The sequence below is a fragment of the Maniola jurtina genome, chromosome 1, assembly GCF_905333055.1.
Source record: "Maniola jurtina chromosome 1, ilManJurt1.1, whole genome shotgun sequence".
Lineage (NCBI taxonomy): Eukaryota > Metazoa > Arthropoda > Insecta > Lepidoptera > Nymphalidae > Maniola > Maniola jurtina.
Window position 1 is genome coordinate 12,416,838 of NC_060029.1, and position 17,860 is coordinate 12,434,697.

Consider the following 17,860-nt stretch of genomic DNA (forward strand, 5'->3'; position numbering starts at 1 on the left):
GACTGCACAAAAAAAAAGTTAGGTAATGTTTTCGTGTTTCATGTATGTTGTGTGAATGTATGAGTTTGTTTATTCAACCACTTCGAAACTTCTAAATGTAAAAAAATACATAGGTACTCGAATGACACTTTAGCTATAATAATTATTATTTTTTCAAAAAAATTGTCGCCAGTGTTACTCGGGATGATGTCAGAATTCTAACGATAGCCCAGAATCCAGAGTTAGAAGATATGGCAGAGCAAAAACCAAATATTTACATGCATACTAAGATACATAAACCATTTTTTTATCAAGAAACAAGTTAGCCCTTGACTGCAATCTCATCCGGTGTCACTACACAGCATCGTACCGGAACGCTAAATCGCTTGACGGCTTGACAAGGCTTCGGCCAGTAAGGTGGTAACTATAGCTACGGCAGAAGCCTTCCACCAGACCAGACCAGAGAAAATTTAGAAATTATAAAGTTAAATTTTTCCTGCCCGGAATTGAACCCAAAACCTCCCACTAATAATACCACAGCGCTCACCACTCCGGCAGGGAGGTCGTCAAAAGTCAGTCGTGCACAAATTTTTGTTTAAAATTAACTTCGAACAGCATAAACATGAACGTTGTAGCTAGTGGTAAAATTTTATATTTTTAAATTATACCTACTTAGGTAAGATTTTCTAACAAATTCAAGAATTATTTTGTTGAGCTCATGTTCTTAGATACAAATATGCAAACAATGTTTAAAATCTGTACCTAAATTTTTGTCAAGAAGCGTTGTCTTGACAGCTTGACCACGAGCTTTTCGCAGAAGCGGTGGATTGCGCGGCGCGGCGCAGCGAGCGGCAGAAACAAAACCACGCTACGCCGCGCCGCCCGCCTTACTTCAAGGGCGGCGGTTTTCAGAGTCTTGCGCCACTTCGTATCGTGTGTTGGCAGCTATGAAGGTGTAAGCTCTAATTCGCACGAGCGTAAAAAAAGCGTTGCGTTAAAACCCAGCGTTGCGCTGAACAAACAAAGTGCGCGTTAAAAAAGCGTTGACGTATGAACAGATACTTGGGAATGCATTTGTTCTATTTGAAACGCTTTTTTAACGGACGTTAAAAAAGCTCTCGTGCGAATGAGGCCTAACTGTGCATTTACTATGTCGATCCTTTGGTAATACAATGGTCATTAGTAAGTTGGAAAGGTTAGACTAGATTATATACATTTTCTAACACACAAATCTTATACTAATCTTAGGCAGTGGAAACAGTTATTATTTTATTGGTAAAGGAACAATTTTTTTATTTGTTCTAAAAAGGGTAACCTTTTTTGCCCACCGTACACATTTTGCTTTCATTCAGCTTATTAAGATACACTTTAATAATGTCAGCAAACATCATTATGGTTATGCTCGGCCATGCTAACATTCCGTCCGGAGCTTTACAAGACATATTTTCTCAAACATACATAGATTAAATAAGCCATCTTAGTAAACTTATTCATATCCCAGTAATGGATATGAATAAGGTCAAATTAAAAATAAGTACTAGATATAAGTATTATATCCATACTAGTATTATAAATGCGGAAGTGTTTGTCTGTCTAGCTTTTCACGGCCCAATCTTTTTACCGATTTTGACGAAATTTCGTTCAAGGGATCTTGCATCCCGGACCACCGAATAGTTCCCACAGGATTGTAAGAAAACCTAAATCCACGTCGATGAAGCCGCGGGCATGGTCTAAGTATATGGAACAGAGATAGGAGATAGCGTGCATCCTGGAGAAGAACATAGCGTCGATGCGCATGCAAAATCCTCTACTTATATATATTTTCTTAGGATTTTCATTTTTGATATCATTTTGTTTGGTTTTATAAAAGGCGTGTGAACATGTAGAAACTAGTTCTTTAGCATGTGTGTATACAGCATACTTGTATATTAGGTGCCAATGGTAAGTGCCACGTTGGACACAATATATAGGTACATAGTAGTCATTGCACCGCGCTGCTATCCTGTTGTGTTTGGTGCGCGTGCAGTAACTTTTAATTGCCAATCTACAATTTTAAGATAATAATGAAACAAGCAAAATAACTGGAAAACACAATCATATGAACGGAGACTCCAAATTGCAATCCAACAAAAACAGCGAATAAAACCGTACTGTATAGCCAAAGTTTTAATAGATCGTTTATCCCGCAATCAAGTCGGTAATAAATTAACGCCATTACTAAATTATACCCAGTTTCTAGATTAATCTAGAAGTCGGGCCCGCAGTCCGCAGCGGCCGCTCTTACATTATTACAGCATTCATTAGAGTTCGCTAATTACTCCTTGCTTTAATGAATAAGCTCTAATGAACCACTTTCTGTTAATTAAAGGCGGCGTGGGGTGGGGAGGGGTGGCTCGGAACTTTTCTCCCGGCTCTGATTGCAAATGTGAATTTGTGTAAGTCTAGAAAGAGTGTTCTGTTGAAAAGGGGTAATGAGGCGGTCGAGTTCCGAATTACTAACTGCAATTTATATATACCTACCTATAGTAGGTAGGTACGTAGAGCAAATTGCTTAGAAACATTTCACTTATTGTGCTTTATATAAAAAGACAATAATTCGTAAGTAGTTAATTTAGATAATTAAGATTATTCTAGTTTTTCCCCCTCGACTTTGCACGCGGAATTCTGGTTGTCGATACGTTGGGTTTTAGTGAGCCGATTTCGATCAAAATAGGAGTAAGTAGTCGACAAATTCAAAACCTAAATTTTCCAACGATCACGCACCAGGTATATCTATCTAGTACAAATACGAAAGTACTAAAGTTTAGTTTCAATCAATCCAAAACCAAACCAACAGAAAAACTTGTACAATTTTTTATACTTACTTTTATATATTTTATATGTCTATCAGATAAATACCTACAACAAAATTACCCATTTAGGTAATTATGCCTAGTAAATACTTAAATTAAAATTATAATAAAAGTTAGAAGGCGAAGATGGTCGCTACGTAAGTTAGTAGGTACTACTGCGTGATAAATATATTCATCTCAAGCAAATAATTAGGTATCCCCCCCAGTCCCTTCCTTTACCTAATAGCATTAGGTACATTTTAACATTTGTGAACAAAAAATGTGTGAGTGTTCTATGCGTAACTAAGTTAGTACCAATACTTATTATTGCAAAGAAACAAATGCAATGCATAAATGAATAATTTTACCCTGCCTTGTTTAACGTGATTAATTCAGTGAGCTATGCTAATAAGTAGGTATTTTGCAAACCACCAAACGACAGAAATTCTTACTTACACATATTCTAACAGGTAAAAAGAAAAACTTAAAAATTACAATCAGCCATATTTGTTACCTACTTAGATATCGGTATGCACCACTACTACAGCCTCCTACTTTAAAGCCTGAAGCACACAAAGCGCGACGGCTCGCGTCTACCGCGGAACTTAAAAGTTGAATCGGGTTGAATAAAGGGAACAAAAATATGAAGGAGCCCCGGTGGGTACTGCGCGCTGCAATACATGGCGTGCTGGTATCCACAGATAAGGGAATTTGTACCTATACCATGTACAAAACAGTGCCTATATAGATAAATAATTTACTAATCAAATCTTACGCGCGCGTTTAGTATGACGTCCTGCCCGGCCATGTAGTTTCTATCGCGCGATCTGTTTGTTTCAGGCTCATAACATTTTGTGTCATAATTACTTACTGATTTACAATATTGGTATCTAATAGGTATCTTCTGTTGGGTTTAGTTACAAGTAACCTTGTACCTGCGCAGTGGGCGATCTATCGATCTATTTGATTTTACGAAGTGAAGCGCGACGACGGTTTGTCCCATCGCGTTAAGGGTTTTGTCAGTCAACCTTTCGTTTCTCGCGCAGTAGTTTGTAGATAAACACACATCCCCTCCACCTCTCTATTCTTGCCGCCAACTGTATCAATACAATAAAATTGAAAGCGGGAATATTTGCGATGCGTGCATTCGCGCCGCTCCGCCGATGTGGGTCCTCACATAATAATTAAGTGTTTAATTTGATTCAGCTAAAACTGGTATCTGATGAAACATGATAACACGGGCACGATGATTTGACTAACAATTACGCGTTAATTAGCACCGATTTTATGACATTACGAAAATGGCAGAAATAGCAGTCTACGAATACCCAATGAGCGTGAAAAGCTGAAGGATAAACAGGAATTACACCAGCCGTAGGTGAGGCGAGTATAAAACCGATCGGCGTTACAGTTCTTTATCAAATATCAAAGCAACTTATTTCACTGCGTGCGTAGTTGAGGAAATATAAAAACTGAAAATGTTTTCATTTGTCGCGGTGAGTTCGATCTTTTTGTCTCCAGTTTATTCAACTAAACTTTTACAAGTGCTTTTGAATCGTCAAGTGATCCTACCCTGGTTCGGAATTCCCTTCCTACAACAAGAAACTCGGCAGCAGTTATTTAGAGATATGAAAATGTGAAAGTTCGTGAAATTACCTGGTGAATTAGATGTGTGAATTTCTACTATCCAATCACGCACGAACAGCTGAACTCATCTGAATGAGTTCTGGCACAGTAGAACCTGTATTACCTCGGAAAACATGGAATTGCCGCAGGATTTTTAAATCTAGGACCTAAATCTTCTGTACTAGCCATTTATTAACGTTTATAAGATGTGTCTTTAAGTTATATTAGTATATTTTTATAAATATTTGTATGTATAAAAGTTTTTGGTTAGTCAAATAAAATAAAATAAAAATCTCGCTGAATAACGATGTTCAGGGGACAACTGATGGTCTTTATACAACTCAAAAATAGTTATTAATCTATTAACTTCCTCCGTTAATTGGCAAAGTACCTGGATAGCTACTTAATTACATTATTTTCTTTCAGATTGCCTGCCTTGTCGGAGCCGTAGCCGCCGCTCCGTCCGGCTACGGAGGCCTTGGTGCAATCGCAGTGGACAGTTATGTAAGCATTACCTAATCACTAATGTTACTTACCTAATGAACTAACAATTGGTTCAAAACCATCCTCGGAGGTGCCCGCGAGTTAGTCTGCGTGGATTTAGGTTTTTTAAATTCTGTGGAAACTCTTTTCCATGGGATTTTCCGAGATAAAAATTAGGTACAGAGCATATGTCCGTCTGGTACCTACAGGGTTATTATTAATTATTAATATAATTATAGTACCTTTCATCAAAATTGGTTGAACGGATGGGCCGTGAAAACCTAGCAGATAGACAGACTTTCGTTTATACCTACTTAATTAATATTTATTATGAATAGAATAAATGTAAATTAGTTTCGGCCGATTTTGTATTTATGCATATGCTACGAAACTCGAAACGAGGACTGTCCTCCTATTTGTTATCGTACTTAGTATTTTCTGGATTGGTGCTTCAGATGAACTGGGACGGCGATAATTGCTCGTTCTCTATTAAAAATTTAAAAGCATATATCATTATTAGATATAAGTAGGCAAGTAAATTTTTAAAGAAAGCAAAAAAATCGTAGATAATTTGTATATCTTTTGTTACAGTCTGTCCCACGCTATGAATTCAACTACGCCGTAAATGACCCATCCACCGGCGACAATAAAGCCCAATCTGAAGTGAGAGATGGCGATGTCGTCAAGGGCTCATACTCCCTGACAGAACCCGACGGTACCTTGAGAGTGGTGGAGTACACCGCCGACGCCGTGCGCGGTTTCAACGCGATCGTCAAACGGATCGGCGCTGCCGGCCACCCACAGACCGTACAATTAGCCCCAATTGTTACCAAACAAATCGTCCAACCAGTTGTTAAACAAGTTGCAGCACCAATCATTGAACCAGTCGTAGCACAAGTCTCGCAAATCGCGGAACCTATCAATGATTACGCTGCAGATCTTGGAACCCTCGACCTGGGAGGTTGGGGCAACGGATTGGGACTGGGATTAGGAGGACTCGGAGGTCTAGGCTCATGGGACCTTGGCAACCTGGGTCTCGGTCTCACCAGCCTAGGTCAAGGAGGATGGAAACACTAAATTCTAAGTCTGTGTAAATAGTATTATAGTTCTTCAGTCTGAACGTGTTGTGCCTGTGTTCCATCAACGCGTTTGGTGACGAGATTCTTATAGTGCCTGTGTAAGACTTAGATAACATTAGGTTAGGTAATTACCTAGCAAATAAATTGAAATAAGTGCTTTAACTTGGTTTTTATTATAATCAATCATATTGTGTCAAAAAGCGGTGATGTTAATAATCAAGACTTTGGCTTCCTATTCGAGAGTCTGGGATTTGATCTTCGTGACACGTCTAACTTTTTGGAGTTACGCTCGTTTAAATCAATTAAATGTCACTTTAGCGGTGACGAAGGAAAACATTGTGAGGAAATCTTGTATGCCTGAGAGTTCCCAATAATATTCTCAAAGTAGTGTGAAGTCTTAATCTTAGGCCGATGATTGATGTTGTTTCAAGGCAAAATGAAACAATCAAAAAAACTTTACTACACATTTATTATTTCTCATATTTATAAATAGAATACATATTACATACTGATACTGACACATTTACATCTCTTAAATGCACATATTTTGAGCTATAAGTCTCCACACAATACCCACAATTCACAGTGAACACAACAATTATATAAGCCAGACACAAAACCGTGCTAACCACAGAAGTCTAAAAAATTGGCAGTGAGTGGGACTGCCGACAGAAGTGAAAACTTAAAACTATGATAAAACATGCACCAGTGAAGTTCTAACAGTGCATAAGTCAAAAAAATCTCAAAATTTTACAGGAGAGTAATAAAACTGTATAAAATATTCGTTTGCAACCCTTGATGTTAGAAATGTATTTTGAAAAAGGATTTAAAAGAAGTTATTGACGAAATAAAAGACAATATGAGAATGATTGGTCGAATGAAAAAAATTACTTACGCACTGTTAGAACTTCACTGACAAATGGTCTTTTTAAATTTTCAAATTAATGGTAGTATCAAGAATTAAATTCTACTAAATTCTAAATTATAAAACATTAACATTACTTTAGTTTTTACATCTATCAGCACTCCGAGCACTTGAAACTTCCATTAAAAATTTAACCTGAACAGGTTATGTGAAGGAACAAATTTTAAAAGCTAATAAAATTAGCATGTCGGTGACGCGACTTTGGATGTTTTAACCCATCCCAAAATCACCCAACGCGCCTAAAGAAGTTTTCACTTCAATAAGACAAGCAATACAAATAGTATGGGGATCGCCGATTTTGACCAATTCGCCCATACAAATAAAATCCGAAAGAACATATCTCTAGCGTCCAAAACAACCTAAATTAAACTGTAACGCTATGCGAATAAGTCTATATTTATAATACAGCGCTATGATGGGTCACTGACCATCTACAAACTTACTACGCTTCTTTAACACTCCTACACCTTATTCCGATTTCTGTGGTGCTAACATATTGGGCGTATCCGCAAATAGCTTTTGCTACGCCGCGTCGCGTGTAGAGGCAACACATTTGGCCAAAGCGTTTGGCAAATGCACGCCAAGTGCATTGGCTGCGTGCATTGGGCCAAAGTGTATAAGGCATAGTGCTATTCTTTAAGTCTGAACACTCTCTTATTCAACGCTGTCGCAGCGACGAGAATATTTGACAATTCATTTTGAAACTTACTTTGTATCCACCTATGAAAACAGCATCGAATAGGCTCCAAAATCGAAGCGACGCGACGCAACGCGATGTCTTTTCGACATCGTGACGATACATAAACTGAACTTTACCTCCACTACGTGAATTCTACGTTACTTACCTAAATGCGAGGAACAAATGAAAAAAAAAATCGAAATTCGTACATTACTTAGTGGTGATAAGTTCCAGTTTACATTGTACCCGAAAATAACACGTGTGGATATTTTACAGAAAATGCCAACTATGATCGTAAAGAAATCAGTACTATTTATTAGAGCAGAAATATTCGAGTTTTGTGATTGAAATCATATTAAAAAATCTTGCGGCGCATGTAAAAGTCAATAAAGCACTCCGCAAAATGTGGAATGTTCATAAATCACTATATTTTTTAAAATACATAGCTGGCAATTTTTATAAAAAGAATTCACAACATCTTTGACAGTTCTTTCCTAGCTGATAGGTTATTTTTTTATTAAATTTATCAATCCCCAGGTCCCAAATATCTAATGTGAAATAATAAAATAATTTAAATAATAAAATAATTCTTTAAAAAGGTATGTCATTGAAACTTTGCGCCTGTAGTTGTTGTCGGCACTTACGTGAAATTTTCGACGATTTCATCAACATACAAAAAGTGGCGCGCGAGTCACATTGCAACTCACGCTGAACATTAACTAGTATAATATTAATAAATAATAAATCATAATTTAATATAACGATATAATATTACATCTTTTAAAAAACGCTAGCGATATTAGTATTTTAGAGAATACTGCAACGCGTTTCGATTACGCCATGCGTTTATACAACCCGCCACTAAAATTGAACTAATGCTGATCGCCAATCAATCTTAACGATCCGTAGATACACATTAAGGCTGATGTTTATAGAGCGTACCTTGAATTTGCTCAGACTTAGAGTTAAATAGAGACAGATTTATGTAATAGGTATAAATCCGTCTCGTTTTATCTCTAAGGAAACCTAAGCAAAGTCATAGAATACTCTACAGATCTCAGCCTAAGAGTAACAGTCAAATGAAGCACATTGGAGCGGAGTGATGTGTTCATCAGGCCAATCAGAATATAGATATGACATAATAATATTAACACGTCAGCTATCAATAACTTGATTGGGCTATTGAACACGTTTCCGCACCGCTCCGCTTCAGGAAAACGCACCTTAAGGCGCAAACACTGTCACCCGCCCGATAAGACGCTCTAAGTACCTCCTTAAGGACCTCGACGATCAAATGACCAAAAATTCACCCTATTTTGTAGGGTAACACATCAACAACCTCTGCACAGCGTCTTGGCCGGTGAAGACGAGGTTCCCGATTTCTAACGTCACCCGGACGTGGACTCGGGGGGCGTTAGGATCCTAAGTCGTGGTCCGGAGCCTCATAGGCTCCTTAACACCGGGACAGCATGTCTCCGATTTAAAAAGCTACTCACATTTACAGAAATAAATCGAAAGCACAATTATCTCTAGCATACTAAGCATTGTAAATTGAACTGTAACACTATACAAATACGTCTGTTTTTACAATAACTACCTTCACCACATCTATACCAATTCCTAATTTAGCACGCCATCCCAATTTTAGGACATGTTCAATGTTTAGTCGTTTCCAAACTGTAGGCTTTCACACATTCCACATTTACACACAACTCAAATATTTGTATGTAAATCTTTGATTTGTGTAACTTTAGACCTACACATTTTCATAGAAATCTGGAAGACTACAGACATTGGTTACTAGAACGTGTTTACGAAATTTCATTAAGTTCAATATCGCTTAAGGTTTCTGACACGGGTCTGCCCGCGAAATTCAAATTTAATTTGGTTTTTCGCAATTTTTAACTAATACGACAAAGTAGGTTTTGCACAGAAAACGTTGGAGAGCGCGCTAGGGTTACTTCTCATATACAACTACCACACCCTTCCCGACCTGGAAGCGACCTGCTTCCATTTTAGGTTGTAAGACCTATACAGCGTAGTTTGACTTTACTCCGACTGCATCATCACTACAGATTTCCCTTTTCACAAAATCCGTTTGGCTATGTTTGTGAGTGCACACGTAGGTATGTATATTGTTTTAGTGTGCGTGGCGATCTGTCTCAACCGCGACACAGTTTATATTACGCACACAAATACGTTAATGCTTATTGGACTACTAACCAAGGCTGAGCAGAGTGCAGACTTCATAAAATAGAACAACTGATAGCATACATTTTGTGAATGCAATCGCCATATTTGCTCTACTTTTGTCCATGACAGTTGACACATAGAGCAAATGTGGAAAAAAAAATTATGCACTATACCAATTGGTAAGAGTCAAGTGTTAAGGCCGATTCACACCAATTGCGTACACGTGACACACCGGGTTACGCATACGTCCACGCTTTACGCAAGCAGTGCTCCATGTTTCATACAGTTCTATACATTACAACGCAATGGTACGCGCTACGTTTACGCTTACACAGCCTGTATGAAAGAGCTATTAATTAGTCCATATATATAAAAAAGCACGGAAGTGCGGGTCGTGCGGATTGATGTGCGATCAACTCATCAGTATCGCCTGTAGCGGTGGTTCATCGCTTGCGGCGCGAATCGCACGCGCGGACGCTACGAGATCGTGCTGACGCGCGCGTCGCCGAACAGCCACAAGCACGCGCGGTCCACGAGGTACGCGAACAACATGTCCGCTATGAGCACCTGCACCAGAATCACCCGGTACTGAAACAACACGGAATAAATACTTGAAAACTGTAACTTGAGTATTCTTAAAAATACCACATACAAACGGTTTGTATATCTCGTTCTGATTCGAGAGTTAACAAGTAATAAATACTTTTGTGTTTAGGTCGCCATTTTGATTGAGTGGTTGCAATAGCAATTGCGCCCTGATCAAATCAATATTGCAAAAGATTAAAACTCTTGATAAGGCTCTACGCGTTGTGATTTATATCCTCGCGCAAGCTCAATATGAAAGAACATTTTAATAAAATTAGTTAAATAAAATTATACCTGTTCTTTTGGCTTAAGCTTATACGATTTATATGAAATGTAGTACACACAGGTAGCTTGCGTCCCGGAAATTGATGTGGGCAACTTTCTATCCCGGAATAGCAGTTTCCACGGAATTTTTAAAAAACCTAAATCCACGCGGACGAAGTCGCGGGCATCATTCTAGTTGTTTATACTCACGTCAGGCGGGAAGTAAACAATTTCGAAGGCGTTGGTGAGGTCGGGCACGGCGCCCGTGGCCAGCGCCAGCACCGTGCCGCCCGACAGCAGCACGCTGAACAGCAGCGGCTTGTTGTCCTTCAGGCCCTCCATGAACGGCTCACCCTGCGGGGAAACGGAGTTTTTGAACTCAAAACTTCTGCAGAACTGTTGTGATTTGAAATTCGATGAAACAAAAATTCAAAAAACCGTCCAAGTGCAAGTTAGACTCGCGCACCAAGGGTTCCATACTTGGGTATTTTTTCCAAAATTTTGTACGATAAATCAAAAACTATTATGTCCAACAGCATAACAGGAGGTTAAAGTTACGTGACATTTAAGTTCAAATTTTAACCACTAAAAAGGAAAGTGGCTCCCACTAGTCAGAGAAGTATTTTATACCTCCATATAAAATAAGACTTGCTCCTTAAACTACTAAAATAAGACAAACTTATATAAAGAAAGTTAACACACCCTGTAGTTGATAGCAAACGTTGAAACCTGCAGCGCCATAGAGATGATGTAGACAGTACTGTTCAACAGATCTGGCGTGAACACGCGGTCTTCGTCCTCTGCTAAATCCATGTCCAGTTTTGGCTTTGTATCCCTGTTCAAGTTATTTACAAACATTCAATTTTGTTGTTAATTTTAAGAAAATCTGCTCTCTTTTAATTTAGTAAGTGACTAGCTGAGATGCCCTGGCTAGTAAAATACTAGCCGATATACCCCCTAATTCAGATGTGATTTCTGACATTCTTTTTGTAATGACGGTATATATAAAAAAAGCTACATGCAAAATCTGAAGTTTCTATACTTTCTTCTTGTCAAAAATTAGACAAAAATCATTTAGGCGCAAAAATTATTTTGCTTGTTATAAAAATCCTCCATAGAACTCACCTTTCCGGCGACCGTAGAGTGGCTTCACGCACCAAATATATGAGGCAAAGGAAGTGTACAGCGAATTGTGCGAGCACCGTCACTATAGTGTACATGTTGAAGATGTTCGGCAGAGGGCGCTGCTTTGACAGCTTTGTCAATGGCTAAAAAATTCAAAAATATTTATATAGGGCACTATGACTATAGTATGTGACAGGTCGAGATGGCAATCGCATATCACAAATTTCTTAACTGGCAGTAAGCGTTCGTTACTGCCGTAGCTTAGTGGTTAGAGCGTCGGGCTCGAACCCAGAAGATGCAGGTTCGATTCCTGCCGGTTTCGCAATTTTTGATATGTATTTAAAAATTATTTAGAAATTTCCTTGAGGTCTAGGTAAAAACTTCTCATAAAAATTTCACAATGTTGCCCACAGAAAATGATATCACTAGGTTTAGACCTGTCATCTTAGTTTAGAGTTTGTGTGCAACATTGTTTATTTGACTATTCTGATCAATTCTCACGATTCAGTTATTAGTACAGTAGGTATGGTACCTTGGATCTCGATATGAAGAGGAAACACGATGCCAGCAGTAAGCTCTGGAGCGTGGCTTGCGTGTCGCTGAACTTGATGCCGTCCAGGTACAGGACGGACTGGCTGTACGCCAGTATCAACGCGTTGAGAGCCAAGATCTTGAACATCTGCAGAGTGGTCACAAGTGTGCAACGACCCTGCTTGATTATGTGGCAGACTGGAACACAATTTTATTATTTGAGGGTGGTATTTTTTTGCACGTTTTGGCCTACGCGCACGCGCCCATTCTGGCCTGTTTTCACTTATGTTATTGTATTTTGACGCTCAAATTCTATAATCTGTTAATGTATGCTCGCAAACATTCCAAACTACTTTTGGTATTTTCAAAGATACTCAAGAAGTTATGAAGAACTAGCTGATGCCCGCGACTTCGTTCGCGTGGATATAGGTTTTAAAATATCCCGTGGGAACTCATCGATTTTTCGGGATAAAAGTAGCCTACGTGTTGATACGGTATAATCTATCTCCATTCGAAATTTCAGCCAAATCTGTATATAGTTTTTGCGTGAAAGAGTAATAACCACATACACACATACAAACTTTCACCTATATAATATTAGTGTGATACTGCTAAGTAGCCGGCAGGTAAATGTAACAACAACGAATGTCCAACTCATTGTTAGACTGATAAATATTCAAAGGTTTGAACTCTATCGGTACTTACTACTAATAAAATTACTCACTGCTCATTATGCTGGATAGTCGGCTGGTAAACGGAGCAGCAACACTAGCGTCGCCCAATCTCACAATCTGCGGTTGATCCTCCTCTTCTAGCTCCTGCATGGCTTTTCGCATGGCTTCAGCTCTCGCCTCCGCACGCGCGTTCAACGCGGGCGGCAGTCGACGCGGCGGTACGGGCTCTGGACGACGTTCTTCGCGTTTCTCTTTTGGACGTTCCGGTGCATTTGCTAAGATTGCTACACCAACCTAAAAATTTATATTTATTAAAGTTTTTCGACAATAGTTGGAGAAGTAACAATCAACGCGAGAATACGGCGTCATTTTACTAATTTTGTCATCTTTAAAACAAGAAAAGCAGCTTTTTAGTTAGCGGTAAAACGTTTGAGAGCTTAAAGTTTTCAATGCATTTGTGTTTTTGCATATGTACAAACTTAACCATTTATGGACATGATATTCGAAAAGCGAAATATCATAACATCTGATGAAAAATGCAACACAACAAAACAAAAGTACCAAAATACGCTTTCATATTATAGTAAAATTACTTAGATACATCCTGTTCAGAATACTTACATCTGCATGTTTAAGAGCACCAACGTCGTTTGTACCATCACCGCACATGAGCGTCACATAGCCAAGGGATTTCAGTGTAACTATAACAAACTCTTTTTGTTTTGGGGCGAATCTAGCGAAAACTTTAATGTATGGAATGATTCCCAACAAAAACTTGTGGTGGTATTGATTTAAAAATGTAAGACCTTCTCCAGTTATACACAATTCGTATTTTGAAGTGAATTCTTTGGGCGTTTTAAAAGGCTGCACTGGAAGTTCTACCTTTTCATTAATAGATTTCCATTTCCAACCATCATTGTTTTCACTTAAAATCAGCACATCACTTTTTTGTGTAAACTTCAGTTCTTTTGCAACATGACAAGCAGTTAGAGGATTGTCGCCAGTAATCATCACTACGGAATGTGAGGCGTGAATGATTTCAGATATCGCTTTCTTTGAATCACTCTTCAATGGACACGATATTATCACGAAACCAACAAAAGTCAAATCCGACTCGACATCTTCTCTAGACAGATCTCTGATTTCCTGAGATGATAATTTTCCTAAATTTCTATATCCTAAAGCTAGTACTCTTGCACCTCTTCTCGACAAAGTTAAATGTACATGATCATAGTGGCTAGGAACTTCTTTCAACATAGATTTCACAGTTTCTGGTGCTCCTTTTACACTACTTATGTAATGTGTTTCTATGAATCCTCTTTCATTGACCTGATATCCGGCAACGACAGACATTCTCTTAAGAGCACTTGAAAAATGATTTCTATGAACAATTTTTAAACCAGGCGACTTTCCTTTCTTTGGCACAACAGCATCTCCTTTGGTAAGATTCCATTCAGCCGCTTTCAAAGTTGCTTTCTCTAATGGATCGCCTACAATTCCATCGTCAAGTTGGACTAACGATTGACAAGAGGCCAACACTTGTACAGTCTCCATTGGGGCGTTGGACAGTGGTATGACTGTAGCATCTTTGTGTTCTCCTATGCCCGCTACGCCTTCTACTACTAAATTATCACTTGTCAATGTACCAGTTTTGTCAAAACAACAAATTTCGACCTTGCCTGCAAAAGGTATCCTAAATGGTTCCGTACAAAATACAGCTAGCTTAGATAAGGATAACAATGATGTATTAACAGCCAAAGATAATTCAATAGGCAGTTCTGGGGGTACGACTGATGTTAATATTAAAGTACATTCCAAAAACAGTTTGTACCTGTTCCTTTGTGGATCTTCACAGCCTTTTATCCACACGTATGCAGCAGCCGCAATCGCGAATATTAACAGGAACATGATAAAACCAAATGTCTCAAGATTGTTTGCTGTCACTCTCTTGACACCAAACAAAATTGTTCTTAAAAGCTTTCCTTGCGATGTATTAAATCCATTACGAACTACATAACCTATACAACCATTGTCTGGAGCTTTAAGGCCAGAAGCTGCATTTTTACTGGGTGATGAATGTTGCACTATTTTGGTGCCTCCGAACAATGTGTGCAGTTTCCCATCTCCTTTGAGATCTAAGTTCTGTTTCAAATCTTTAGCATTTTCTATGGATTCTTTCATTTGCGGAACACTCTCACCAGTTAACATAGACTCGTCAACTATACAAGATCCTCTTAACAGAACAACATCACAGGGAACCAAGTTGTCATTGACGGAACGTGTTAAAGATACTATATCACCTGGTAGCAACTGATCACTTATAATCTGCCTCCAGCGTCTGTTTCTATAAACATTAATGTTATAAGGTTTGTTGCCCATTTTTCTTATCTCAGCCATATTTCTCAACTGTTGCTGGACGAGAGTGCATTCAAACATAATCAACATAAATAGTGTGAAGATGGAGTAGTACCAATACTTGTCCAAACACCAGAGCGCAACACAGAATACTTGGAAAACGAAGAATGGGGCTGTAGCCCTTTCTTTAAATAGTTCCATAAATTCTGGTACAACCTGCAAGCGATAATAGTCCACAGCTAATTATTCTGGTAAGTGTTCACAGTAGAAACCTTATCATCCAGCCTTGACAAAGATTCTGGTATATTAAGGAGACAGGTATTTCTAAACATGATTTTTAAGGTTCTGTACCTCAAAAGGAAAAAGAAAGTCTTATAGGATCACTTTGTTGTCTGTCTGTCTGTATGTCTGTCCATTGGGTCTGTCAAGAAAACCAAAAGGGTACTTCTCGTAAACCTAGAATCATGAAATTTGACAGGTAGGTAAGTCTTATAGCATCAGTAAAGGAAAAAATCTGAACACTGTGAATTTGTGGTTACATTACAAAAAAAATGAAAAAGTGATCAAGAAAAAATAATTTACTAATTCACATAAAGATAGATGGCTCAGTCCATCATTAACTTGCAGTGTTCTAAATAAAACTGTTAGGTATAATCATCTTGTATGATGGTATGGAATCCTTGGTGTGCGATCTGATAATTTATCACATCAATAATCAGTTTTATTCCATTTTCATATATTTTATGAGTCAGTTGGCAAGAGGACAACACATTATTTAAGGAAAATTTTCAATATACATTAATAATACATTAGATGTACACTTTCCGAGTGTAGACCCTAAGGTGGCTATTTTAAGTGAATGGGTGGAATAGTTCAGATTCTTTAAAATATAAGCTGATGTTTAAACTTGAAATGAAACATCTAAAAAATCTAAAATACATTACCATTATCATTTCATTTTTGCCATATTCTTTCTCAGCAACATCAATGGATTCATCATCCACATATCCTTTGGATTCCATATACTCCTCATAGGTCTTATTATCAGGAAAGTCAACTGTATGGAACTGTTTCTTATCCCAGTCATATACATACTTACTTTTTTGAAATATAAACCACACATCTGGAGTTAAACTTTCTTTTTTTATGGACTGAAAGAGGGTTTTTTGAGCATGAATAAATATTATAATCAACAAAACTGTTGTCAAAGCTATTCCAGTGCAAAATCCAAAAATATCAATCCAAAAATATTTCAGTAGCAGAGGGCTAATGTAGAAGCAATGTACCTACTTAATTTTTACTTCTAACTTATCATTAACTGTGTTTGTTTGTTGGTTTTTTGGATTATCCTACATTAGTGTGCAACTTCCATAGGGAATCAAAGATTTCCCAAAGATCTTTAAAACCCCTAAATTAAGATGGAAAAGTTGCAGTTTTTATAAAATTATATTTGAGGAAACATTTATACTATGTAATGTAAAATGACTTATAAATAACAAAAAAATACCTTCGTATGATGAAGCTTTACTATTTCTGAAAATCCATTATTAGCTGTTGGCACTACTTTGACAATTTCTGCTTGCAAAGGATCTTTAACCTGCAAATTAGAAAAATCACATTGAATAAATTACTATTCACGATTTACAAGACTGCCTCATGCATATTTAAGGTTAGTTCGTTCTACCTTATGAGTACTACAATAATCGTCTAATATTATATAGTAATTATAAAAAGACAGATATGTACACTTACCGGGGTACAAGACAGGAAGCATTGTATGTGAACACTCCAATAGCAACAGAGACAAATAAGAATTTGTATAGTTGCTAGCACTGCCACAGTCACAAACCCAGCTTCAAAGTTATCGTCGAACCCGTACACAAATATCCAGCAGTAGAATATTATTGGATAAATAACCAAAAATGGTAGCACTGTGCCTTGTAAAATAGTAGCCACAGGCTTAAACAGCTGTGTATATTGGACCAAATCATCCAATGATGATTGCATTTTATTTTATACTTTTTAACTTATAAAAACCGAAATATCTTTATACTTGTGAAACAGATCTAAATATACATTATCATATCCACGCTCCTGTAAAATAATTCACGTCCACAATGTATTATTATGCCATTAGAATTCGATAAAATCCAATCCAAATATTCACATTTCACACGGAATTCCTAGTTCCCAAATTCCCAACATGACACGAACTACCTAATTTGACACTTGACAGTTGACTTGACACGACACGTCTGACGTGCCAAGTCTAGGGATGCCGTAGAGGGATGTACCATCCGCTATTCCGCTCCGATTCTTTACTATATAAATAGGTACTTCGATTGCTCCGATATTTTTGATCGATTTCGATTTATATAATATGAATACGATACATAGGTAGTTATGGTCTGGCGCTTCCAACATCAATGGCATGGTCATTACAGATAGGTATCCGATATCATAGACTTCTATTAGGCTATTTCTTAAAATATCTGTTTTGTTTTTTTTCTCTTTTTGATTGTACCTAGACT

The 17,860-nt window shown here is 37.8% G+C and overlaps 2 protein-coding genes, 1 long non-coding RNA gene and 1 other non-coding gene across 4 annotated transcripts; 3 read left to right on the forward strand and 1 right to left on the reverse strand.

The window, feature by feature from the left end:
- Positions 1-4,201: 4,201 nt before the first annotated feature.
- LOC123869427 (cuticle protein 7-like) lies at positions 4,202-6,128 on the forward strand. Its single transcript, XM_045912351.1, has 3 exons — positions 4,202-4,306; positions 4,863-4,940; positions 5,511-6,128. The coding sequence occupies exons 1-3, from the start codon at positions 4,289-4,291 to the stop codon at positions 5,994-5,996; spliced, it is 582 nt and encodes a 193-aa protein (XP_045768307.1). The 5' UTR covers positions 4,202-4,288; the 3' UTR covers positions 5,997-6,128.
- A 2,390-nt stretch (positions 6,129-8,518) lies between these two features.
- Positions 8,519-14,088, forward strand: LOC123869437. Its single transcript, XR_006796889.1, has 3 exons — positions 8,519-8,529; positions 8,634-9,028; positions 14,078-14,088. It is a non-coding gene; the product is annotated as an uncharacterized LOC123869437 (long non-coding RNA).
- LOC123869404 (endoplasmic reticulum transmembrane helix translocase) lies at positions 9,089-17,556 on the reverse strand. The gene is made up of 10 exons (XM_045912311.1): positions 17,082-17,556; positions 16,837-16,926; positions 16,274-16,480; positions 13,596-15,545; positions 13,025-13,268; positions 12,302-12,498; positions 11,770-11,912; positions 11,347-11,479; positions 10,855-10,998; positions 9,089-10,383 (listed from the first exon to the last, which is right to left on the reverse strand). The coding sequence occupies exons 1-10, from the start codon at positions 17,334-17,336 to the stop codon at positions 10,273-10,275; spliced, it is 3,474 nt and encodes a 1,157-aa protein (XP_045768267.1). The 5' UTR covers positions 17,337-17,556; the 3' UTR covers positions 9,089-10,272.
- On the forward strand, positions 12,020-12,093 carry Trnas-cga. The gene has a single exon. It is a non-coding gene; the product is annotated as a tRNA-Ser (tRNA).
- Positions 17,557-17,860: the final 304 nt, after the last annotated feature.

Bases quoted from the DNA above. Each gene is read 5' to 3' on its own strand.
- LOC123869404 (XM_045912311.1), bottom strand. From the start codon at position 17,336: ATGCAATCATCATTGGATGATTTGGTCCAATATACACAGCTGTTTAAG. The intron at 15,546-16,273 runs GTAATGTATTTT...TATCGCTTGCAG, and splicing joins GCAAAAATGAAATGATAATG to GTTGTACCAGAATTTATGGA. The intron at 10,384-10,854 runs GTGAGTATAAAC...GTGTTGTTTCAG, and splicing joins TTGTTTACTTCCCGCCTGAC to TACCGGGTGATTCTGGTGCA.
- LOC123869427 (XM_045912351.1), top strand. The intron at 4,941-5,510 runs GTAAGCATTACC...CTTTTGTTACAG, and splicing joins CAATCGCAGTGGACAGTTAT to TCTGTCCCACGCTATGAATT.